At 45.5% G+C, this 19,185-nt stretch overlaps 1 protein-coding gene across 1 annotated transcript in view; it reads right to left on the bottom strand.

The window, feature by feature from the left end:
- map3k15 (mitogen-activated protein kinase kinase kinase 15) overlaps nt 1–19,185 on the bottom strand; it is a 176,062-nt gene that overhangs the window by 20,095 nt on the left and 136,782 nt on the right. The window contains exons 20-22 of the mRNA XM_078559367.1: nt 16,751–16,928; nt 5,802–5,976; nt 5,032–5,217 (exon numbers count right to left, since the gene is read on the bottom strand). Coding sequence (XP_078415493.1) covers nt 5,032–5,217; nt 5,802–5,976; nt 16,751–16,928 — 539 coding nt within the window. The remainder of the gene's footprint in view (nt 1–5,031; nt 5,218–5,801; nt 5,977–16,750; nt 16,929–19,185) is intronic.

Raw genomic sequence — 19,185 nt, 5'->3', positions numbered from 1 at the left:
GCTAATGTCCTTTAGGGAAGGAAATCTGTCATCTTTACCTGGTCTGACCTACATGTGGCTCCAGAGTGCAGCAATGGGGTTGGCTCTTAACTGCCCTCTGAAAGAGCCTAGCCAGCCACTCAGTTCATGGGTAACAAATGCTGGCCCTGTCAGTGACACCCATATCCCATGAGAATATAAAAGGAAAGAGGAACCTCTTTGATAAAGGCTGGGATGTTCTAGCCCTGCCACAGCGGGGCTGGAAAATCTCAGACAAAGCTTTTGGTCATCTTCCCTAATGTCTCCTTATGTACTTGGGGCTTGATTTTTAGCCCCCGCCAGGGCTGGGAACAGAGATGCAGACAGGCTGGGAACGGCCAGGCAACAAAAATAGCTCCACCGCTGGTGTGCCAGTTCCCCAGCCCCAACCCACCACTCCCCCAGGCCATTTTCATGAAGGCGGGCTGGGAGTGTGGCACTGGTACCACTGCTGATCGGCGGGTAGCTGATCTGACTTATTAAAGGCCGTTTAAGGCCAATTAAAGGAGGCAGATAGGATCTTCCAGCCACTGTCCTAGTTTCCACGGGCTGCAGAGGCCAGAGTAGTTGCCTGAGGAGGCCTCTCAGCAGCAGACCAAGAGGCCAGCATTTCAGGGCAGTTTAGGGGACCTCACTGCCTGCCTAGGTTCAGCAGCAGCTGCAAGCTGCCCTGTACAGGTGTTGACTCCCTTCCTTGCCCCCATATTGGTGGCTTGGCTGCAAAAGCCAATTTTAATTTAAATTTTAAAAAAAGTTGGAGAGGAGCCCTCGCCCTCACTTACCTGCCTTGGCATCCTGCTGCAGCGGGGAAGGTTTCTGACTGACTGACGGGAAGCCCACCCTCTGACCATGCATTAGCCACCTCAGGGAGAATCACAATGAGTAACACTTGCTCACACCATGCGGGCTTCTGACAGCAAGGTCAAATTTTGTTCAATGTTCCAGTGAAGCATGTGGAGTGTTTCACCGCGTTAAGAGTGCTATTTAAAACCAAGCTGTGTTACTGTTCTGTTCCTTAATCTCCCAGGCTCTTTAGTCACCCTAATAACAACAATCAAGAATGCATGCAGGTTGGTATGCCCTGCAGACCTGCATGCCTGCAGTGACTGCCTTTAGTGTCACTGCCTTCAGTCTCTTTCACACTGCTCACAATCTGGTCTGATATAACCCTGTCAGAGATCTGGCTTCAAATTAATTGAGCACTTTGCCTTCAACCTATTTTTTTCAGCAGACTGACTCCTTTAGGGCTAAGTGGGGGGATCTAATATAAACGCTCAACGTTTTGGAAGGCCTTGAAAGGGCAAATAGTGGAAGATTATATCCATTTGTCCATAAATTAGTAACAAGAGTGTATCAACTTGAAAATACAAGATTTAGAAGAAATTTAAACAAGCACTTAGTGAAACACATGAAGAGGAAAGATATGAAGCAGCGCGGAGAGAAGAACCTGTAACCCTCAAAATGATTTATCCAGATGGAATTGTCAAGAATCAAGAGGTTTATGCTCGTAGGGAGGCCTTTTACCTGTTGTACCTGTTGCCTTTTTATAATGATATAAATATCAATTGCTCACAAGAGATTGTGTCAACAAATGAGACTGAATTTTTAGCTGAGCGGGTGGGTGTGTGCCCAACCTGCTCGAGTGTAAAATGACGTCCTGACGCCATCGCGCACTGGCACAATATTTTGGTCGGCGGGTGAGCGCGGGAGTCAACAGTGTGCCTGCCGGCAATTAACAGGCCTGTTAAGTGAAATTAAATCCATTTAATTAAATGGAAATTTTCGCTGTCTGTTAGGCGAAATCGGTCAGGTGGCCTTTGGACTTTTTATGAAACCTCATCCACGGGCAGGATGAGGTCTCAAATCAGGAATTAAAAATACAATAAAAATGTTCGATCCTCATTTATAACATGTTCCTGCTCATGTCACAGAGTCACATGAGGGGACATGGTTTTTAACATTTTTCAATTCTTTATTTGTGTTTTTAAAAACCTTCAGCTCACTGAAGCAGCTCTGTGCCTTGCGGGAGCTTTCAGTGCGCACACCCGCTGCGCATGCGCTGACTCATGCACTTGCTGTCCTCCCGCCCCCATTCAGGCACCGCTCAGCACTGCAGCATGCGTTAGTTGGTCAGCCAGTGTGAAATCGCGGCCAGGGGCCCGATCGCAGGGGTGACAGGTGGCTTCACGGCCGCTCCCGGGACCGCCACCCAACGAGGTTAAAACCCTGCCCATGGGTTCATTTATTAAGACTAGGCACACAGTAATATTTATACAAAGATAGAAAGCTTGAAGACATTAGCAGCAGAGCTGTGTGTGCTGAGTAATGCTCAAAGTCCAAAGTGAAAATGAGACTGGATCACATGACACACTTTCCTTCTAGTGATGGCACGCTGCTATCCCTTAAAGGCATATTGCAACAGTATCTGTGTCAGTATTAGCTCCACGTCCAAACCATCTAGTCAAAATTTACTTCCTTACTTTTCCTTTGCACTCATGCATTTTAAATTCCAATGATCCTTTGTGTGAATAAATTTATTTTAAAGCATTTAAATTGATGCCCTCTTATTTCCAATCTAGCGGATATAATCTTCTACTATTTAACCTCTCAAATTCTTTCAAAACTTTGAGATTTTCTATCAGATTCCCCCTCATCCTTCTCTGCTGCAGCAAACAAATCACTAGTTATAACTACATTTTAGCAACTCTGTTTTAATCTCAGTAAATCTGCATTGAACTATCCCACAGCTTTCTAGACTGGGGTGACCAAAACTGCATACACTAATGCAACCAGATGGCCTAACCAGATTCTTGTAGAGTTTTAAATGACCTCTTTGCAGTGGCAGTGTCAACAGTAGTGGGATAGGGTTGAGAGTGCTGGTGGAGTCATGACCCCATCCCCACCCCGCAGTCATTTTGCTCCCAGAAATCCCTGTCACCCATCTTCGGCCTACAGGTTTAGCCTGCAAGTCTGTACGATTTCCAGCTAGGCATGTCAGTATTCTCCTCCCTGGTCCCCTTTCTGCTAAGTTGACCAAACATATGTCCATCCTTTCATTAATGTAGAGTATGGTAGGTCTCAATACTGGATATCTGGAGTACACCACCTGTTCCAACTTGAATGTTTGAGAACTATCCAATTAATCCTTCCCTCCATTCTTAAGCCGTACCTCTTATCCCTGCTGACGTTTTACTTTTAATGGCCCTTAACCTTTACAAAAACTTAATGCATTTATCAAATGTATTTCCAAAGTCCAAATACACCACATTCACTGCATTTCATTTCTTCATAGGCTTGGGGAGTTTCCCAAAAAAGATTAGAACTAAAATAGTCAAATAGGACTACTCCCTTAAAAATCTGTCTTATATATTTAAACTCTTCTTTTTGTATACTGAGAACATTTTTAAAATAAGTCTGAGTGGAAAGATCTGAAGAGTGCATCACACCCCCCCCTGTAAAATCAGCTTCATACAGCTTCAATACGGGTGTCCCTCCATTCTGAAGCAATAGCAGAAAATGTTCCATGTACACAGTGAGCTGATCAGCATCAGTAAGGACAGCTTCAAGTTTCGAGTGTAACTCTTTAAAAGTACAGGAAAATGGTTCTACCTGAAATGTTAACCTGTATTTTAACGAATGCTGATTGACTCATTGTATAATTCCAGTACATTAGTTTCTGTTGTTGATGCAGAATTGCAGCGTTTGTAGTTTTTTTTTAACATTTGTATTTATTCCTGCATGTTATTCAGACTATATTACACTCTTCTATATTTACAATTTGTAGGTCATTATTATCAGCCCATCTATTCACCCTTCCATTTCCACAGGTCAATTAGAATTCTTCCCTTTTGCACCCCAGTTCCCAGCTATGCCTTTGCTACCTTATCCTTTTTGACATTCACTTTTTTACACCCTTCTCCACAGCTCCCACTATGTGCCTCTATTTGCCAAATGAAACTCTTCCGCCTCTCCAGCCTCTTTCCCTACCTTCCCTATTTCAGCGGCAGTTCTGCGTATGTCCGAGCTTTTCTCCTTTCTTCATTTGCTTTACTGTCTGTTCAATTTCCTCCGACATTATTTCTTTCTCCACCTCTGTTGCTATCTTGGACAGCTCCCCAGTGAGCACTGTTACTTTTTTAGTTACAATGCAAGTTGCAGTTGGAACTATATCTCTTTATTCAAGAATTGCCAAAATCTCTGCCAGCAGACTTGACTCCTTCTTCACTTCGTTAAGTTTGGTCCTCATCCTTCGCTGGTTCAAAATACATGCAGTTCATTATTAATCTACAAAGTGTTTCTTGCACCAAGTTATTTCCTTTGTCTCTTTTACTTGTGTGGTTTTATTCTCCAAGGATTCATATTTCCTCTCATTTTTTTTATTCATTCATGGGTGTGGGTGTCACTGGTTAGGCTAGCATTTATTGCCCACCCCTAACTGCCTTTGTTCAAAGGGCATTTAAGAGTCAACCGATATCCCACCTTACTTCTGAATACTTGACGCCTTTTTTCTGAGACTTTTCAGATCTTGTTTTTTTCTGTTCTTATTTACACTTTTGACCATCTGTACCTTTGCTTCCTTTATTTCCTTTATTGACCGAGAGGTTACTTCAGCTGCTCCTGTTTTATTTTCTTCTACTATCTCCAATGTGTCTTTGCCACAACCTTGATGTGCTTTATAGACTCTGATCATCTCCTTACTTGACCAGGGCAATGAGAAGTAATGGAAATCGCCCGTATATTAGTACACTGAAACTGAAGCTGTTTTGCTGGATTTTCGGGTAATGAAAATCCTTTCCCTGCTTCACTTACAGTTCAAGTACAAAGTTCATGTCCAATTTCAGCTAATCATCTTGCAGTCGGATGTGAGGCCCTCCATTCTCAGCATTACTTAATCAATTAAGCTTTCAGCTAACTCCATGCGATGAACACCTCGCATGTGGATATCATGTGTCAGCCCTGAATGGAACAATTTGAACCTTACTGTTTACATTATTCCATTGCCTGAGGACTTACCGCATCCTGGAACCCAAACAAAACCAACTGAAACTGGTTTATGGAGATACTATCAAAATCCAAGTCCAGTTTGAGTTTGGAGATGGTGGTGGCCATCACTCTCCGCTCTGGGGAGCGAACAAAATCCCGCAAAATACCAATAATCTGCTTTATGTGGTCAACTGACAGCTTAAGCTCTTCATTACCCTATAAAATAAAACATCCAATTATTATATGTAACTGGAAAACTGGTGAGTTTGAAGGTGGACTTAAAGTGAAAGAGCAACTAACCATTGAGTAACAAAAAAAAAACCTCACAATACCGATTATGCGGAAGGTCAAAATGTCAGTGAAAATAGAGATGGATGCTATAATTTTAGTGAGGACACAGTAATAAAAACCATATGTGGGTGGATGGATAGTGGATTAGACAGTGCTCTTTTATTTCTTAAAGTTGCATCTAACCATTCTGTTTCCAATATGGGAATGCTTGATACAGATGCCAAGTAGCCAAAAGGATGCTCCAATCTTCAGCACTGCCATCACTCAAGGTGATCAGCATAATTCATATTAAGAAAAATGAAAATAAATTCTGACCACTTGATTCAACTAGTTCATATCAGGAGTAACTGTGATGGCTTTTAGCAGCAATGATTTTTTTGAACTTTACTGAAATAGGCAAAAATATTTCATGCAATCTTCATAGGGGAAGTTATGTCATTGTGCACAATGCACAACAAAATTGGAATCCCATTTATACAACCACAGAAAGTGTGGAAGAGTCCATTTACCTGTGTCAGACTTTCCAACAGGTTGGAAACAACCTGATCCTGGTCCGTCTTCAAGAGTTTATGAAGAATGGATCTGCACTCGCTGTCCTTCTTTAACAGGAAGAGGCCTGTGTCTATCTCATCAGAAGAAACTGGACTGCTTCGATCTTCAGTTGATGAAGATACATCAGGGATACTGTGTTATTGAATAGTTGGGGATTAGAGTAAGCAATTTTAAATATTATCATCCAAATAGTACATTTTGGAAATATTGTCATCTCTTAATTGAGAATTTTACATTCATTTGTTTGTGACTGATGACATATCCAATAATGATGGATCTGCATGGATCCATTCACAGATGGAGCTCACACCAAAGATAAGCACATCAACAGCAACAATTTATATTTATACAGCACTGTTAACATAATAAAAGCTCCCAGGGTGCTTCGCAGGTGAGAAGTCAGGTAAAAATTGACACTTAGCCAAAGATGGAGATATTTGGATAATTGAGCAAACACTTGGTCAAAGAGGTAGGTTTTAAGCAGCATCTTAAAGGTAGACAGAGATGGAGAAGTGAAGAGGTTTGAGGAGGGAATTCCCAAGCTAAGGGCCAAGATGGCTGAAAATACAGCCAGCAATGATGAAGCAACGAAAGTGAGGAATGGACAATTAAGAGGCCAGAGTTGGCAAGTTGATAATGTATCACTGGGTGACCAAAAAAATCTTAATTCTCAACAGGGCCTGGGGAGTGCCACAATCCTTGGTAACGTTCACAAACCAGAAAAGCACGTCAGTAACTTGTTGCACAATAATTGTGAACATAAGGAATATACACTGGAGTAGGCTATACAGCCTCTTACGTCCACTATCAGTGTATCAATTTCAAAAATGATAACGTCATTAAGCAAGAAAATAAAATTGCAGGGTTTTTGAACACAACATGTATGTTTTAGTGCTGTATTGAGATTCTGGTCATGCTTTATTTCAAAGTATTCATTCATGGTATGTTTTTCTGCATGGGTAAGTCTGCAACATGAATAGAATATTAATAGAAGTCACTGCTGAAACTAAATATTTCCATGCAACAGGCACATGAAAGTAACTGTTCAAAGTCAACAGGCTCCACTGAATAGTTTTAAAAAGCACAATTCAATTCACAAACTTGTTGACTTCTCTTACAACGAAGGGTCTTCAGAACTGTCTGTTTTAATGCAAAAGGGAGTTTACAGCTTCTCAGGAATAGAAGTGTCTTCAATTTTTAGCACTCTAATCAACTGCTTTTAATGTAAAATACAACTGACAGGTGATGAATTTGGCTCTGTAAATGTACCTCATGCATGATATCAAAGATACAAATTAATTAATGGAGGGAATAGATAAAATAAGCAAAGCATAGGATTACATAGAATCTACAGCACTGAAAAACTTTGGTGCAACTGGTCTATGCCTCTGTTTATATGGCACAAGAGTCTCCTTTCACTCTAATAACCTCTTCCCATCATGCTTCCAAACTCCCATTTTGTATGTGTATGCATCAAGCCTCCCTCTGAATGCATCCATGCTATCTGCTTCAACCATTCCATGTGGCAGCAAGATCCACATTTTCAATACCCGGGTGTGAGTCAGCTTCAGGTTGATGAGGTGACTGCTCTGTTTGTGCGTGGGAAATCACCAGAGACACAAAACATTTTTGTGATCAGGCCTCACTGGGCAGAATCTTCCCTGCCCATTGGCGTCGTGTGTGCTCAGTGGCATGAGCGGACAATATAGCGAGAAGGCCAAAAATCGGTTTCACGACATCGTGAAACCCGTTGGTGATCATCCGCTCAATCCGTCGATGGTGGGCCACATTTCCCACTATCGGACTTCGGGAACCTCATTGTAATACATCAGCATATCATGATAAGGCTAGCCTGCCGGACTCACCTTCCCCCCACCCCCACTCCCCCCACCACCGCTGCATCGTCCACCCACGTTGGCATGACTACATGCTGACATATTTCACAACAGCATTTAAAAGGCGTGCACTTGATGGGCTGTACTTTGAGGGGAACTCGGAGGTCAGTGCACAGTTAACATTGCAGAGCACCTGCGAGGAACGCCTGTTGGACTTCAAGGTTGAGGTGCATGGGGGGGGGAGGCTGCGCTGTGGTTGAGGCAACTTTGGGGGGTTAAAGACTGCCCTGCGGTTGAGGCGACTTTGGGGTTGAGGGGGCAAAGGTTGCCCTGCGGTTGAAGGTAGCGCACAAGCACATGTGGGGTGCAGGGGAGTGGGCATTGGCGAGAGAAGAGGTCGCGCATTAGGGAAACCCTGTATAAAGTGACTACTCCACTGCAGCTGAGACAGTTCAGGCACAGCGGCATTGATATGATTGAAGTCGGCCCTCCAGCTCATCTGCCCACTCAAGCAATGCAGAGCCATCAAACTGCCACCAAGTGCTCCAAAACTTTTCACCCCTCGGGAACAGACTGCAAACTGATGAGTGTTTTAGTGGACTGCAGAACAGTTGGACGACTGGGCACGTTGTACAATCTCCTTGCTAAAGCTGATCATGGTGCAGTCACTGGTGGAGGTGCTCACAGCTCCTTGCAATGTCAGCATCCCGGTTTGGAACAATCTCCCCATGGTTCAAGCTAACAGTGCAGCCTTGCAGTGTGGGTTAGGAGAATGCCTGTGCCTGAGCTGAGAGCACAGCATGCAGTCCAGTGGGCAGAGCTGCCGCCAATCGGTCAGGTGGAGCGGGGCGGAGGAAGGTGGGGTTTCTGGCAGCCATGCAGCGCATTAAACTCTGGCCGTCCAAGTGATGGCCAGCACTCTCCAGGATGCGTTAAGGGGCCTTCAGACTTACCCAAGAGAGGTGCTTAGTACACCCAAGCTAACCCACGCATCTCTCCCTTTCATCCTGCAGGAGGAGTACATCAGAATCATGGAGCCTGGTGAACTAGCTGTATGCTTGATGGCCCACAGAGAGCGAAGATGATGGAGAAGGGAGTGACTCAGGTGCCTGGCTGCGTAGAGGGAGGAGCAGCAACCTCTGGAAGAAGGGGCAGCTGGGGCTCCCGCACACGCCGCTGAATAACCACAGTGAGCCATTGCTGGTCAGCTCCTAGCGACACCCAGGGTCTACAGACGCCGCCTTTCATTCCTGAAGCTGACCGAGAACCAGCATCGCCGAAGACTGCGCGTGTCTAGGGAACTGGTCAGTCACATCGGCCACCTGCTGCAGGATTTGGTGCCACAGGGATATGGAGGGCATCCACTGGCAGTAGCAGTGAAAGTGACCGCGGCGCTCAATTTCTACACCAGTGGCTCCTTTCAAGGCTCCACAGGTGACCTCTGTGGGATCTCACAAGCCTCCACCCACAAATACATCCAGGAGGTCATGGATGCCAGCTTCGCAAGGGCACACAACTTTGTGCATTTTGCCCAGGATCAAGAGAGCCAGGATGCAAGAGCGATTGGATTTGCCCATATCTCGGGTTTCCCACAGGCACAGGGTGCCAGCGACTGCACTCAAGTGGCGCTCAGATCCCTGTCGCAACCCACGGTCAGATATGTCAACCACAAGGGATTCCATTCACTGAATGTGTGACCACAAATGCATCCTGCAGGTCTGCACACGGTTTCCAGGGAGTGTCCACGACTCAGTCAGTTACAGGTCTGTGACGTCTTCCAGGGTCCACAGAAGCTGCAGGGATGGCTGCTCAGGGACAAGGGCTACCCACAGAGGCCGTGGCTGATGACACCCGTGCGGCGGCCTCAGACTGCAGCAGAGCGACGCTATAATGAGGCTCATGCAGCAGCTCACAACCTGGTGGAGCAGACCATCGGGATGCTGAAGATGAGGTTCCAGTGCCTGGACTAGTCTGGTGGAGCCCTGCAATACAGTCCACTGAGGGTGTCACACATCATTGTCGCCTGCTGTGCCCTTTACATCCTGGCACTGCAACGGGGAGAGGAGCTGGCTGAGGAGGAGATGGAGGAGCTGCATGTCTCCTCCGATGAGGAGGACGGTGACGGGGATGAGGGTGAGGAGGTCCTCAAAGGCAATGATGATGGGGATGAGGCCTGTGCACTGGCTAGACGAGGCAGGCGTGCTTGGGAGGGCCCAATAGCTGCTAGGTTTGTGGAGGATGATGATGACATGCAGTGAGGAGACACCATAAGATCCTCACATTGCATCTGTGAATTTTTGACCCTAGTCTGGCTTATGGCAGTGTGAATACTCTCTGTGACAATGCTCCTGTCATGGAGAAGCAGCAAAAGTCCTGATAGTCGCTCGATTGCAGGAGGATGATGATGACATGCAGTGAGGACACTCCATAGATCTTCACAAAGCCCCTGAGGGCAGCTTGCTTTTGCTCTATGGTCAGGGTCATATCATACAGATCAGCCATGAAACTTTAAAACCATCTGATCCTTTGTCCACCTTCAGCACCTGCCCCCTTCAGGAGTTGGTGCACAGCATCACTGGTCACAGTTGCTGAAGAGATGGGGGCCAGCCCCACCTCAAAGGCGCTGAGAGCACACAGAGAGTATGAGAGAACTCTGTGACACCTGCCCACTACATTCTGGCAGCAATGACCAGCACCGCCGAGGTGCAGGCGTCAGTAATGTGTCCAGGGAGTGAGAGGCTGGACCATCACTGTGGTCTGAAGGCTGCACAGACACAGGGAAGAGGCCCTGGACTGAGACACCTGCTTTTATCTTGTGCAGAAAGGTTTCACATCTGAGTGACAAGAACACTGCTCATCAGAACAAGGAGACACAGGCAGGGAGACATTCTTAGGAGTTAATTTACAATAGTTAACATAATTTACAAGTGATTAACACCCTTGCCCTGGATATGCAACTGCATCTTAACTTTCCTAACCCTGCCGCCATGTCTTGTTGCTCCCCGGGCATCCACAGCAGAGGTAGGGGCAGCCTGCTGACGTCTACACCCTATCCATGATGACCTTGACGGGCATCCTCTGGAGGGCCAAGACCTGGAGGGTCCCAGACCACTTTCAGGGTCCTGCTGTGTTGCAGTGGCCCCCTCCTCGGCCTGTGAAGCTAGAACTGCTGAGATCACAGGAAGAGGGGATTCAGATGGGCCGGACACTCCTGGAGTCACCTGGCATTGAGCCTGCGCAGCAGTGCAGAAGTGATGTCCTGGACCAAGGTCTCCCTGGTTGCCACCATCCTACCAGTGTTGAGCTCGGTGTGTTGGCATGCCAGCGCTATCACCTCAGCCAGAAGACAGGCGGACTCTCCATTGTGCCTTGCAATCTGAGGAGTGCTGCGGATATCCCTTCCTGATGTTCCCAAACTTGCCTTTGCAGCTCCAGCAATTATGCCAGGATCGAGTCCAGAGGCTCCTCATCTGATTCGGACTCAGCAGATTTCCAGCCTCTAGCGGATATTTGAGTGCCGGACACCTGGGGAGTCCCTGCCTCCGCCTGCTGTGGATCAGAAAGTGCAATGTGCTCACCAGATTGTGTTCCCGAGGCTACTCTAACGCTAGGTCCCACCGAGGTGTGTGTCTCTGTGCTGGTGGAGGGTGTGGGTGACGCTGTGATGGGACTTCAGGGAGGAGGCCTCCAGATTCCTCTTCAGAGGTTTCTTCGGGGCTTGATTGGAGGCTCTGGGTCATGGATTCCATTGGCTGTTTGGCAGATGTGCCTGTGAAAACAAAGGGAGATAATTAGTACATGGCAGTGGCCTGTGATACAGGACACATCACTCACAGCATGGTCGTCTGATGGATATTGCACTGTGGACCCTCACTTGGTACAGCAGTGCCGACCTCACCGTCAGCACAGAACCGGTCCCGATCCTCACCGGCCAGCTGGATGGCTCTGTTTTCAAAGTCCATGAGCACCTTGATGTCAGGCATTCCTCCACCGGTCTGCAACCTCTCCTTCTCATTGTGTGCCAGCTTGTTCTGCATGAATAGAGATAGGGAGAATGTTAGCAGGACGCCTGCCAGGCCAGATGATAAGTATGTCTGGTCTGTGTGGGTGGTGAGAGATCCCACAGACGGGATGAGGACAATGAAGGTGTGTTTGAGAGTGAATGGTGATGTCCCTTGAACTGGCAGTGAGTGAGGGCCCTGTGATCTGTGATGGGTTTGTGAGTGTGTGAGTTGAGAATGATAAGAAGGCAGACTTATTCTGGTGGGACAGAGGAGATCATTCATCATCTTGTGGCAGTGGGAGGCTGTCCTCTTTTGCAGGGCATTGGCGCTGACCACCGCTGCCACCACTTCCCAAGCTGGCATAGTCAAGCTGCTGCCAATCCTGCGGCCAGAGCCGGGGTAGAGGACATGACAGTGAGTGTTAAGGAAGTATAATTATTATGATCTATTGTAAAAGTAGGTTAATAGTGGAGTTTGGATAGTTTCTCTGTGTTTATGTGTGTGTGTGTGTGGGATTTAATTGAATTGGAGACGGCTGGTCTGAAGGTTTTGACTCATCAAAAGAAGCTAGGTTTGAAATGCTAAATATGTAAACATGGCTGAAATCTTAGAATGTAAGGTGTGAGGAAATTTTACATTTTTAGATAAATCGGGGAAGTTGAATTTCAAAGAGATGGTAGGATGTTTACACCTAGCCAGAAGCTAGGCCAAGCAGTGTGTTTATTTTTCCCAGAGGTTACTGACAATATTCGCACCATGAAAAGTTCTACATAATGGGAAAGTACATTTTCAAAGACATATGAGAGAATGGAATTTACAGATTAAAAAGAGAGAAAACATATATAAGGGAGAATGAAAGGCTATGTTGGGAGAGGCACTGTGACATCTAGCAGAAGCTTGCAAAACAGCCTCCAGCCATGTCTGCATGAGTCTGCTACATCCAGCCCTTAAAGGTGATAACTGTGCTGGCCTGTCTTTCCAACCTTAAAATCTATTTCGGGACTGTTGCCTTACAAGGGGGTGTATTTGGGAGTCAGCTTAGGTAGGAATTTTAGTATTTACTATAGGACTAAGCAACTGGAATCTTATGTATGTGTTTGACATCTTTTCTTTTGTTAATAAATATATTAATTTAAAACTTTAAAACTAAAGGTCTTGGTGGACTCATTACTTCTCATTTCAGTGCTCAGTCTTCTCATAATAAATACAAATTGCAGAACCATTGTGACCGCGGAACCAAGTTTCCCTCGTGGATTTGGGTCTGCCTGGTACACATCACCTGCCGTGTCATAACAGTGAGCCTCCATTGCATCCAAAAGATGCTTGATTGACGTGTCATTGAACCTGGGATCTGTAGTCTTTTTGCCTTTCAGGGCCATCCTGTCTTCCATACAGCAGTCGTGGGCTGGAAGCACTGCGAGGTGTGGGTGCGGCTGGACTTTAAATATGGTGCCCGGAGTGATAAAGCAGTGGGGTGATGGCATGGCGGGCGCTATGGAAACGGCATGTTTCCCAGGAATGCGTTATTAATGCAGTGGGTTTGGGACAATACGGCATGAAAAGCCGCCATTGCGGCCATCGGGTCAAACAGCGTTTAACCCACCCACTTAGGGCAAATCTGGGAGGAGTCTGCCCATTACCTTATCAGCAATGAACTGCCCGTAGATTTCCAGTTGATGGGGAGGCTCATCTCTGCTGTTCAATGATACAAATTAGTTGACGAAGTTGACCAAAACATAGAATTTCTGATGAGTTTATTGTCATAAAAAGAGAGGGATAGCACCTCTTAAAGTAATATGCACCCTCTGTTAAAGCAGGTTAGCATTACAACAGCGGGAGATCACACTAAAAGCATCATAAAAGTTCCAAGGGACAGCGTCACAATTCTCCAATGTAGGATTTAGTGCGGAGTGAGTACATACAAGGACCTCCTAGTCCCTGTACAAAGATTTATTTTTGCAGAAAAGCCCTGCGCAGGCCTGGAGGGACATCTGTGATCAGGATAATGGTGTCAGTTTCACCTCAGTGTTTGAAGAAATGACTTTACATATATGGCCATAGACCTAACCAGGGTTCTCTATTTATTCAACATTACCTCCTCGTTATTAGGAGCATTCATGTTCAAAAACATCAAAATAATTTATCCAATGATAATTCAGATTCCTGTACTTGCTTTTTAGCTTTTCCTTTGAAACTCAAAGAAAGGGTACATTTTAGGAACTTGCATTTCCGGTATAGAGCTGGGAGCACATTTTTTCAAAGTAAAAATAACTGCCGTAGTGAGTACCATTGTATAAAGTAGCTAGCAAGTATAGATATTCCCCTATCCCTCGCCAGGGAATAGTGCTCAGGGATACAGGGGAAAGAACAGGAGAGGATTGGAACAAACTGGATTGCTCTTTGAAAGAGCCAGCACAGACTCAATGGGCCGAATTGCCCCCTTTTGTGCTGTACTGTTCTATAATTCCATTATTCAACACAACAAAAGAGTTGTGCCTCTTTCTTGTGCTCTTGGTGAAAAATCTAAATCTTATTGAATCATTCAAAGAACAAAGAAAAGTACAGCACAGGAACAGGCCCTTCGGCCCTCCAAGCCTGCGCCGATCATATTGCCCTTCAACTAAAACATTTTGCACTTCTGGGGTCCATATCCCTCTATTCCCATCCTATTCATATATTTGTCAAGCTGCCTCTTAAACACCACTATCGTACCTGCTTCCACCGCCTCCTCTGGCAGCGAATTCCAGACACTCACTACCCTCTGCGTAAAAAACTTGCCCCGCACATCACCTTTATAGTTTTCTCCTCTCACCTTCAATCTATGTCCCCTAGTAATTGACTCTTCCACCCGGGGAAAAAGCTTCTGACTATCTACTCTGTCCATGCCACTCATAATTTTGTAAACTTCTAGCAAGTCGCCCCTCAATCTCCGTCGCTCTAGTGAGAACAATCTGAGTTTCTCCAACCTCTCCTCATAGCTAATGACCTCCAGACCAGGCAGCATCCTGGTAAACCTCATCTGCACCCTCTCCAACGCCTCCATATCCTTCTGGTAATGTGGCAACCAGAATTGCACGCAATATTCCAAGTGTGGCCTAACCAAGGTTCTATACAGCTGCAGCATGACTTCTCAGCTTTTATACTCAATACCCCTGCCAATGAAGGCAAGCATGCCATATGCCTTCCTGACCTTATCCACCTGCGTTGCCACTTTCAGTGACCTGTGGACCTGTACACCCAGATCCCTCTGCCCGTCAATGCACTTAAGGGTTCTGCCATTTACTGTATAATTCCTGCCTGTATTAGATCTTCCAAAATGCATTACCTCGCATTTGTCCTGATTAAACTCCATCTGCCATTTCTCCGCCCAAGTCTCCAACCGATCTATATCCCGTTGTATCCTTTGACAATCCTCTTCACCATCTGCAACTCCTCCAACCTTAGTGTCGTCTGCAAACTTACTAATTAGCCCAGTTACATTTTCCTCCAAATCATTTACGTATACTACAAACAGCAAAGGCCCCAGCACTGATCCCTGCGGAACTCCACTAGTCACAGGTCTCCATTCAGAAAAGCACCCTTCCACTGCTACCCTCTGTCTTCTATGACCAAGCCAATTCTGTATCTATCTTGCCAGCTCACCTCTGATCCCATGCGACTTTACCTTCTGTACCAGTCTGCCATGAGGGACCTTGTCAAAGGCCTTACTGAAATCCATGTATATAACATCCACTACCCTTCCATCATCGATCATCTTTGTCACTTCCTCGAATAACTCGATCAAGTTAGTGAGACACGGCCTCCTCTTCACAAAACCATGCTGCCTCTACTAATACGCCCATTTGCTTCCAAATGGTAGTAAATCCTGTCACGAAGAATCTTCTCCAATAATTTCCCTAGCACTGACGTAAGGCTCACTGGCCTGTTATTTCCTGGATTATCCCTTCTACCCTTCTTAAACAATAGAACAACATTGGCCATTCTCCAGTCCTCTGGGACCTCATCCGTAGCCAGTGAGGATACAAAGATTTCTGTCAAGGCCGCAGCAATCTCCTCCCTTGCCTCCCTCAGTACTCTGGGGTAGATCCAATCTGGCCCTGGGGACTTATCCACCTTAATATTCTTCAAGACGCCTAACACCTCTTTTTTGATCTCAACATGATCTACACACTCTTCCCTAGACAGGACCGCTAAGTCCTTCTCTTTGGTGAATACTAATGAGAAGTATTCGTTTAGTATCTCTCCCAGTTCCTCTGGCTCCACACACAGATTCCCACCTCTGTCCCTGAGTGGGCCTACCCTCTGGCTACCCTCTTCATCTACAAACCGTCAATAAGTGGTTGGGTTTCAGATCAACTGAGTGAAAAAACATTGATTCAGGCTTGGACAGTTCTTACACTAATCTTGAGCTATAGAGACTATAGAGAATGGAGTGGGAATACTACATCATCAGAGGATATTCAGGTTGAATCAATTCTTGCTAGTGAGGAGTATTCATATAGGCCAGCTTCTTGAAAACGTCCAGGGTAACCAGTTGCCGATGCCAAATCAGTGGTAGCTCAAAGTGTGTGTGTGTGTGTGTGTGTGTGTGCGTGTGCTTTGCAGAAGAAGGCTCTCTATTTACAACTTATTGCTCCTCCCCTTACTTAGTCTCACCATGTCCTGCGGCTGATTGAGAGGGTGTGGAGGCAACCTATTCCTGGGCCTCTACTAATGGCACCTGGAAACCAGCACTAAGAGCTACACAAGAGCTGGCTGGGCATAGTTCATGGTCAATTTTTTTTCTCTATTCTGTATTTCCTCATCGTAGCTCAGATGAGATTGGGAATACAATGAATGAAGACTGATGCTGCGCACCATTTAATACCACAGGACATTTTTAACAAAATTCATTTTATTGAAGATTGGGTGACAATAATAAAATTGTAATGGAAGATGTCATCTGTCCTCTGCCTATAAATTTAGTCAAATATTTCGCTGCCACAGTGACACTGTTCATTAAACAGTAGAACAATGGAACAGGAAGAGGGGTGTTTTAGACAGAACAGATAAGATTTTGGTTTTTACCTCGATGGTGGAGAGCCGACAGCTCTGATCAAATTTTCTGAACTTGCTTTCTCATTTCTCTCGAAGAACACATCATGCTTTGAATTGAAGTCTGGTGACAATGATCCATGATCACTTCCATTGCTGCCTAAGGTTTCACTCTGGACCATGATAGGAAGAGATAAGCTTGGACTGTACTCTGGACAGCAAACAAAAGGGAAAAAAAAAATGACCTTCTTTATCCTATAATTTCTCTTGAATTTCTTTGGGGCAGTTTTCTTCAGTTGGCTGAGTGGAGATTGGACAATTAGGTGCAGAGGTCAGTATTCCTGATTCCCAGTACCCAGGATGCCTAAGTTGCAGCACACCTGAAATTAACACCATTAATCTTGATGGATGGAACATCAGGGATGCAGGGATCCCCATGCCCAATTCCAGGGACCCCCACGGCCAATTCCAGGAACTACATTCTCATCGAGTGAGATTTTCTGCTCAAAGTGAAGTCTCACAACTTTGGGGCTTTGGATTTATCTTCATTATTTTTGTCACTCTAAGTTCATCTCGTAAGGTGATTTTCCAACCTCACACAACCAGCTTTGCATGCCAGGAGCACCTAATGGATATACGTACACATGCTGTACATCGCTAATAGGAATCCTAATTTCTGAACTGTATCTGAACTGGTGAACACTCCTTCCTGGAAGCATAAGGACAAAAAATGATCTATTATTCTTGTTCTTTTAGTCTATTTTGTGTTCATCAAGGTGGAGGAAATCAGTGCTAGGGAATTCAATGCTTCCTCATATAAAAGGAAAATACTGTGAATGCTGGAAATCTGAAAGAGAAACAGAAAATGCTGGAAAAACTCATCGGTGGAGAGAAAAGCAGAGCTGACGCTTCGAGTCCCTATGACCTTTCTTCAGAGCTACAGAGAAGTAGAAATGTAATGAAATTTATACTGTTTTAGGGGGGAGGGGTGCAGGTGAAGCTGGATAGAAGGTCAGCGATAGGTGGGGACAAAGGAGAGATTGACAAAGGTGTCATCAACAAAAGGATAAAGGGAGTGTTAATGGTAGTGGTAAGGGCTAAAAAAGGTGCTGATAGTGGCATTAAGGTAAGAAAGCAGAATGTGATAATGGCAGGACAGGGGCAAGCACTCTGAAAAGAACATGAACAAGTAACAGATGATCCTTGTGGGGGTGGGGTGGGGGGAAGGGGGTGGTGGTGGGGCAATTCTTTTTTTCCCCACCATTCTGCTTTCTTACCTTAATGCCACTTTCAGCACCATGTTTTTAGCCCTTACCACTACTATTAACACCCCCTTTGTCCTTTTGTTGATGACACTTTTGTCAATCTCTCCTTTGTCCCCACCTATTGCTGGCCTTCTATCCAGCTTCACCTGCTCCCCCCCACCTTAAACAGTATAAATTTCATCACATTTCTACTTCTCTGTAGCTCTGAAGGAGGTTGATACGGGCTCAAAACGTCAACTCTGTTTTTCTCTCCACAGATGCTGTCAGGCTTGCTGAGTTTTTCTATCATTTTCTGTTTTTCTTTCAATGCTTCCTCATTTTGGCCAAGTACAGGGCCTTGGTGAAATCACACCTGGAATATTGTGTGCAGTTTTGGTTTCTTAGCTAAGAGAGGGTATACTTGCCATAGAGGGAGTGCAGCAAAGGTTCACCAGACTAATTCCTGGGACGGCAGGATTGTCGTGTGAGGAGAGACTGGGCCGACTAGGCCTGTATTCACTGGGGTTTAGAAGAATGAGAGGGGATCTCATTGAAACATATAAAATTCCGACAGGGAAGAACAGACTGGCTGCAGGGATGATATTTCCCCTGGCTGGGGTGGTCTAGAACAAGGGGTCACAGTCTCAGGATACTGGGTTGGCCATTCAGGACTGAGATGAGGAGAAACATCTTTACTCAGAGGGTGGTGAACTTATGGAATTCTCTACCACAGGCTGTGGAGGCCAAGTCACTGAATATTTTAAGAAAGAAATAGGTTTCTAGACTCTAAAGACGTCAAGGGGTATGGGAAGAGAGCGGGAGTATGGTGTTGAAATAGAGTATCAGCCATATTCATGTTGAATGGTGGAACAGGTTCGAAGGGCTGGATGACCTACTCCTGCTCCTATTTTCTATGTTTCTGTTTCTACTCAGGTAGAGCTCAGCTCTTTCATACTGAGCGTACCAATGAAGTACCATGTAATATCATACTGATGTAGTAGTGCAAATGGTAAATGCTCAACTGTCTGCTCATACCAATGTATGAGCTGGTCAAAGTGAGCATCATAGAGCTCCCCACTTGCCTGCAGTATTGCCCCATTGCATGCAAGGTCGATAACTTGCATTGCCTTCAGTATTCCCATTCCATTTTCCTATGATTTAAAACTGCAGGTGATTGGTTTCCTTCACTTATCATTGTTCAAATCAGGAATTCACATTAGAGCA

Source organism: Cetorhinus maximus, chromosome 16, assembly GCF_964194155.1.
Source record: "Cetorhinus maximus chromosome 16, sCetMax3.hap1.1, whole genome shotgun sequence".
NCBI classification, from domain to species: Eukaryota; Metazoa; Chordata; class Chondrichthyes; order Lamniformes; family Cetorhinidae; genus Cetorhinus; species Cetorhinus maximus.
The sequence above is the reverse complement of the archived record's forward strand: the minus strand, read 5'-3'. Positions and strand labels throughout refer to the sequence as shown.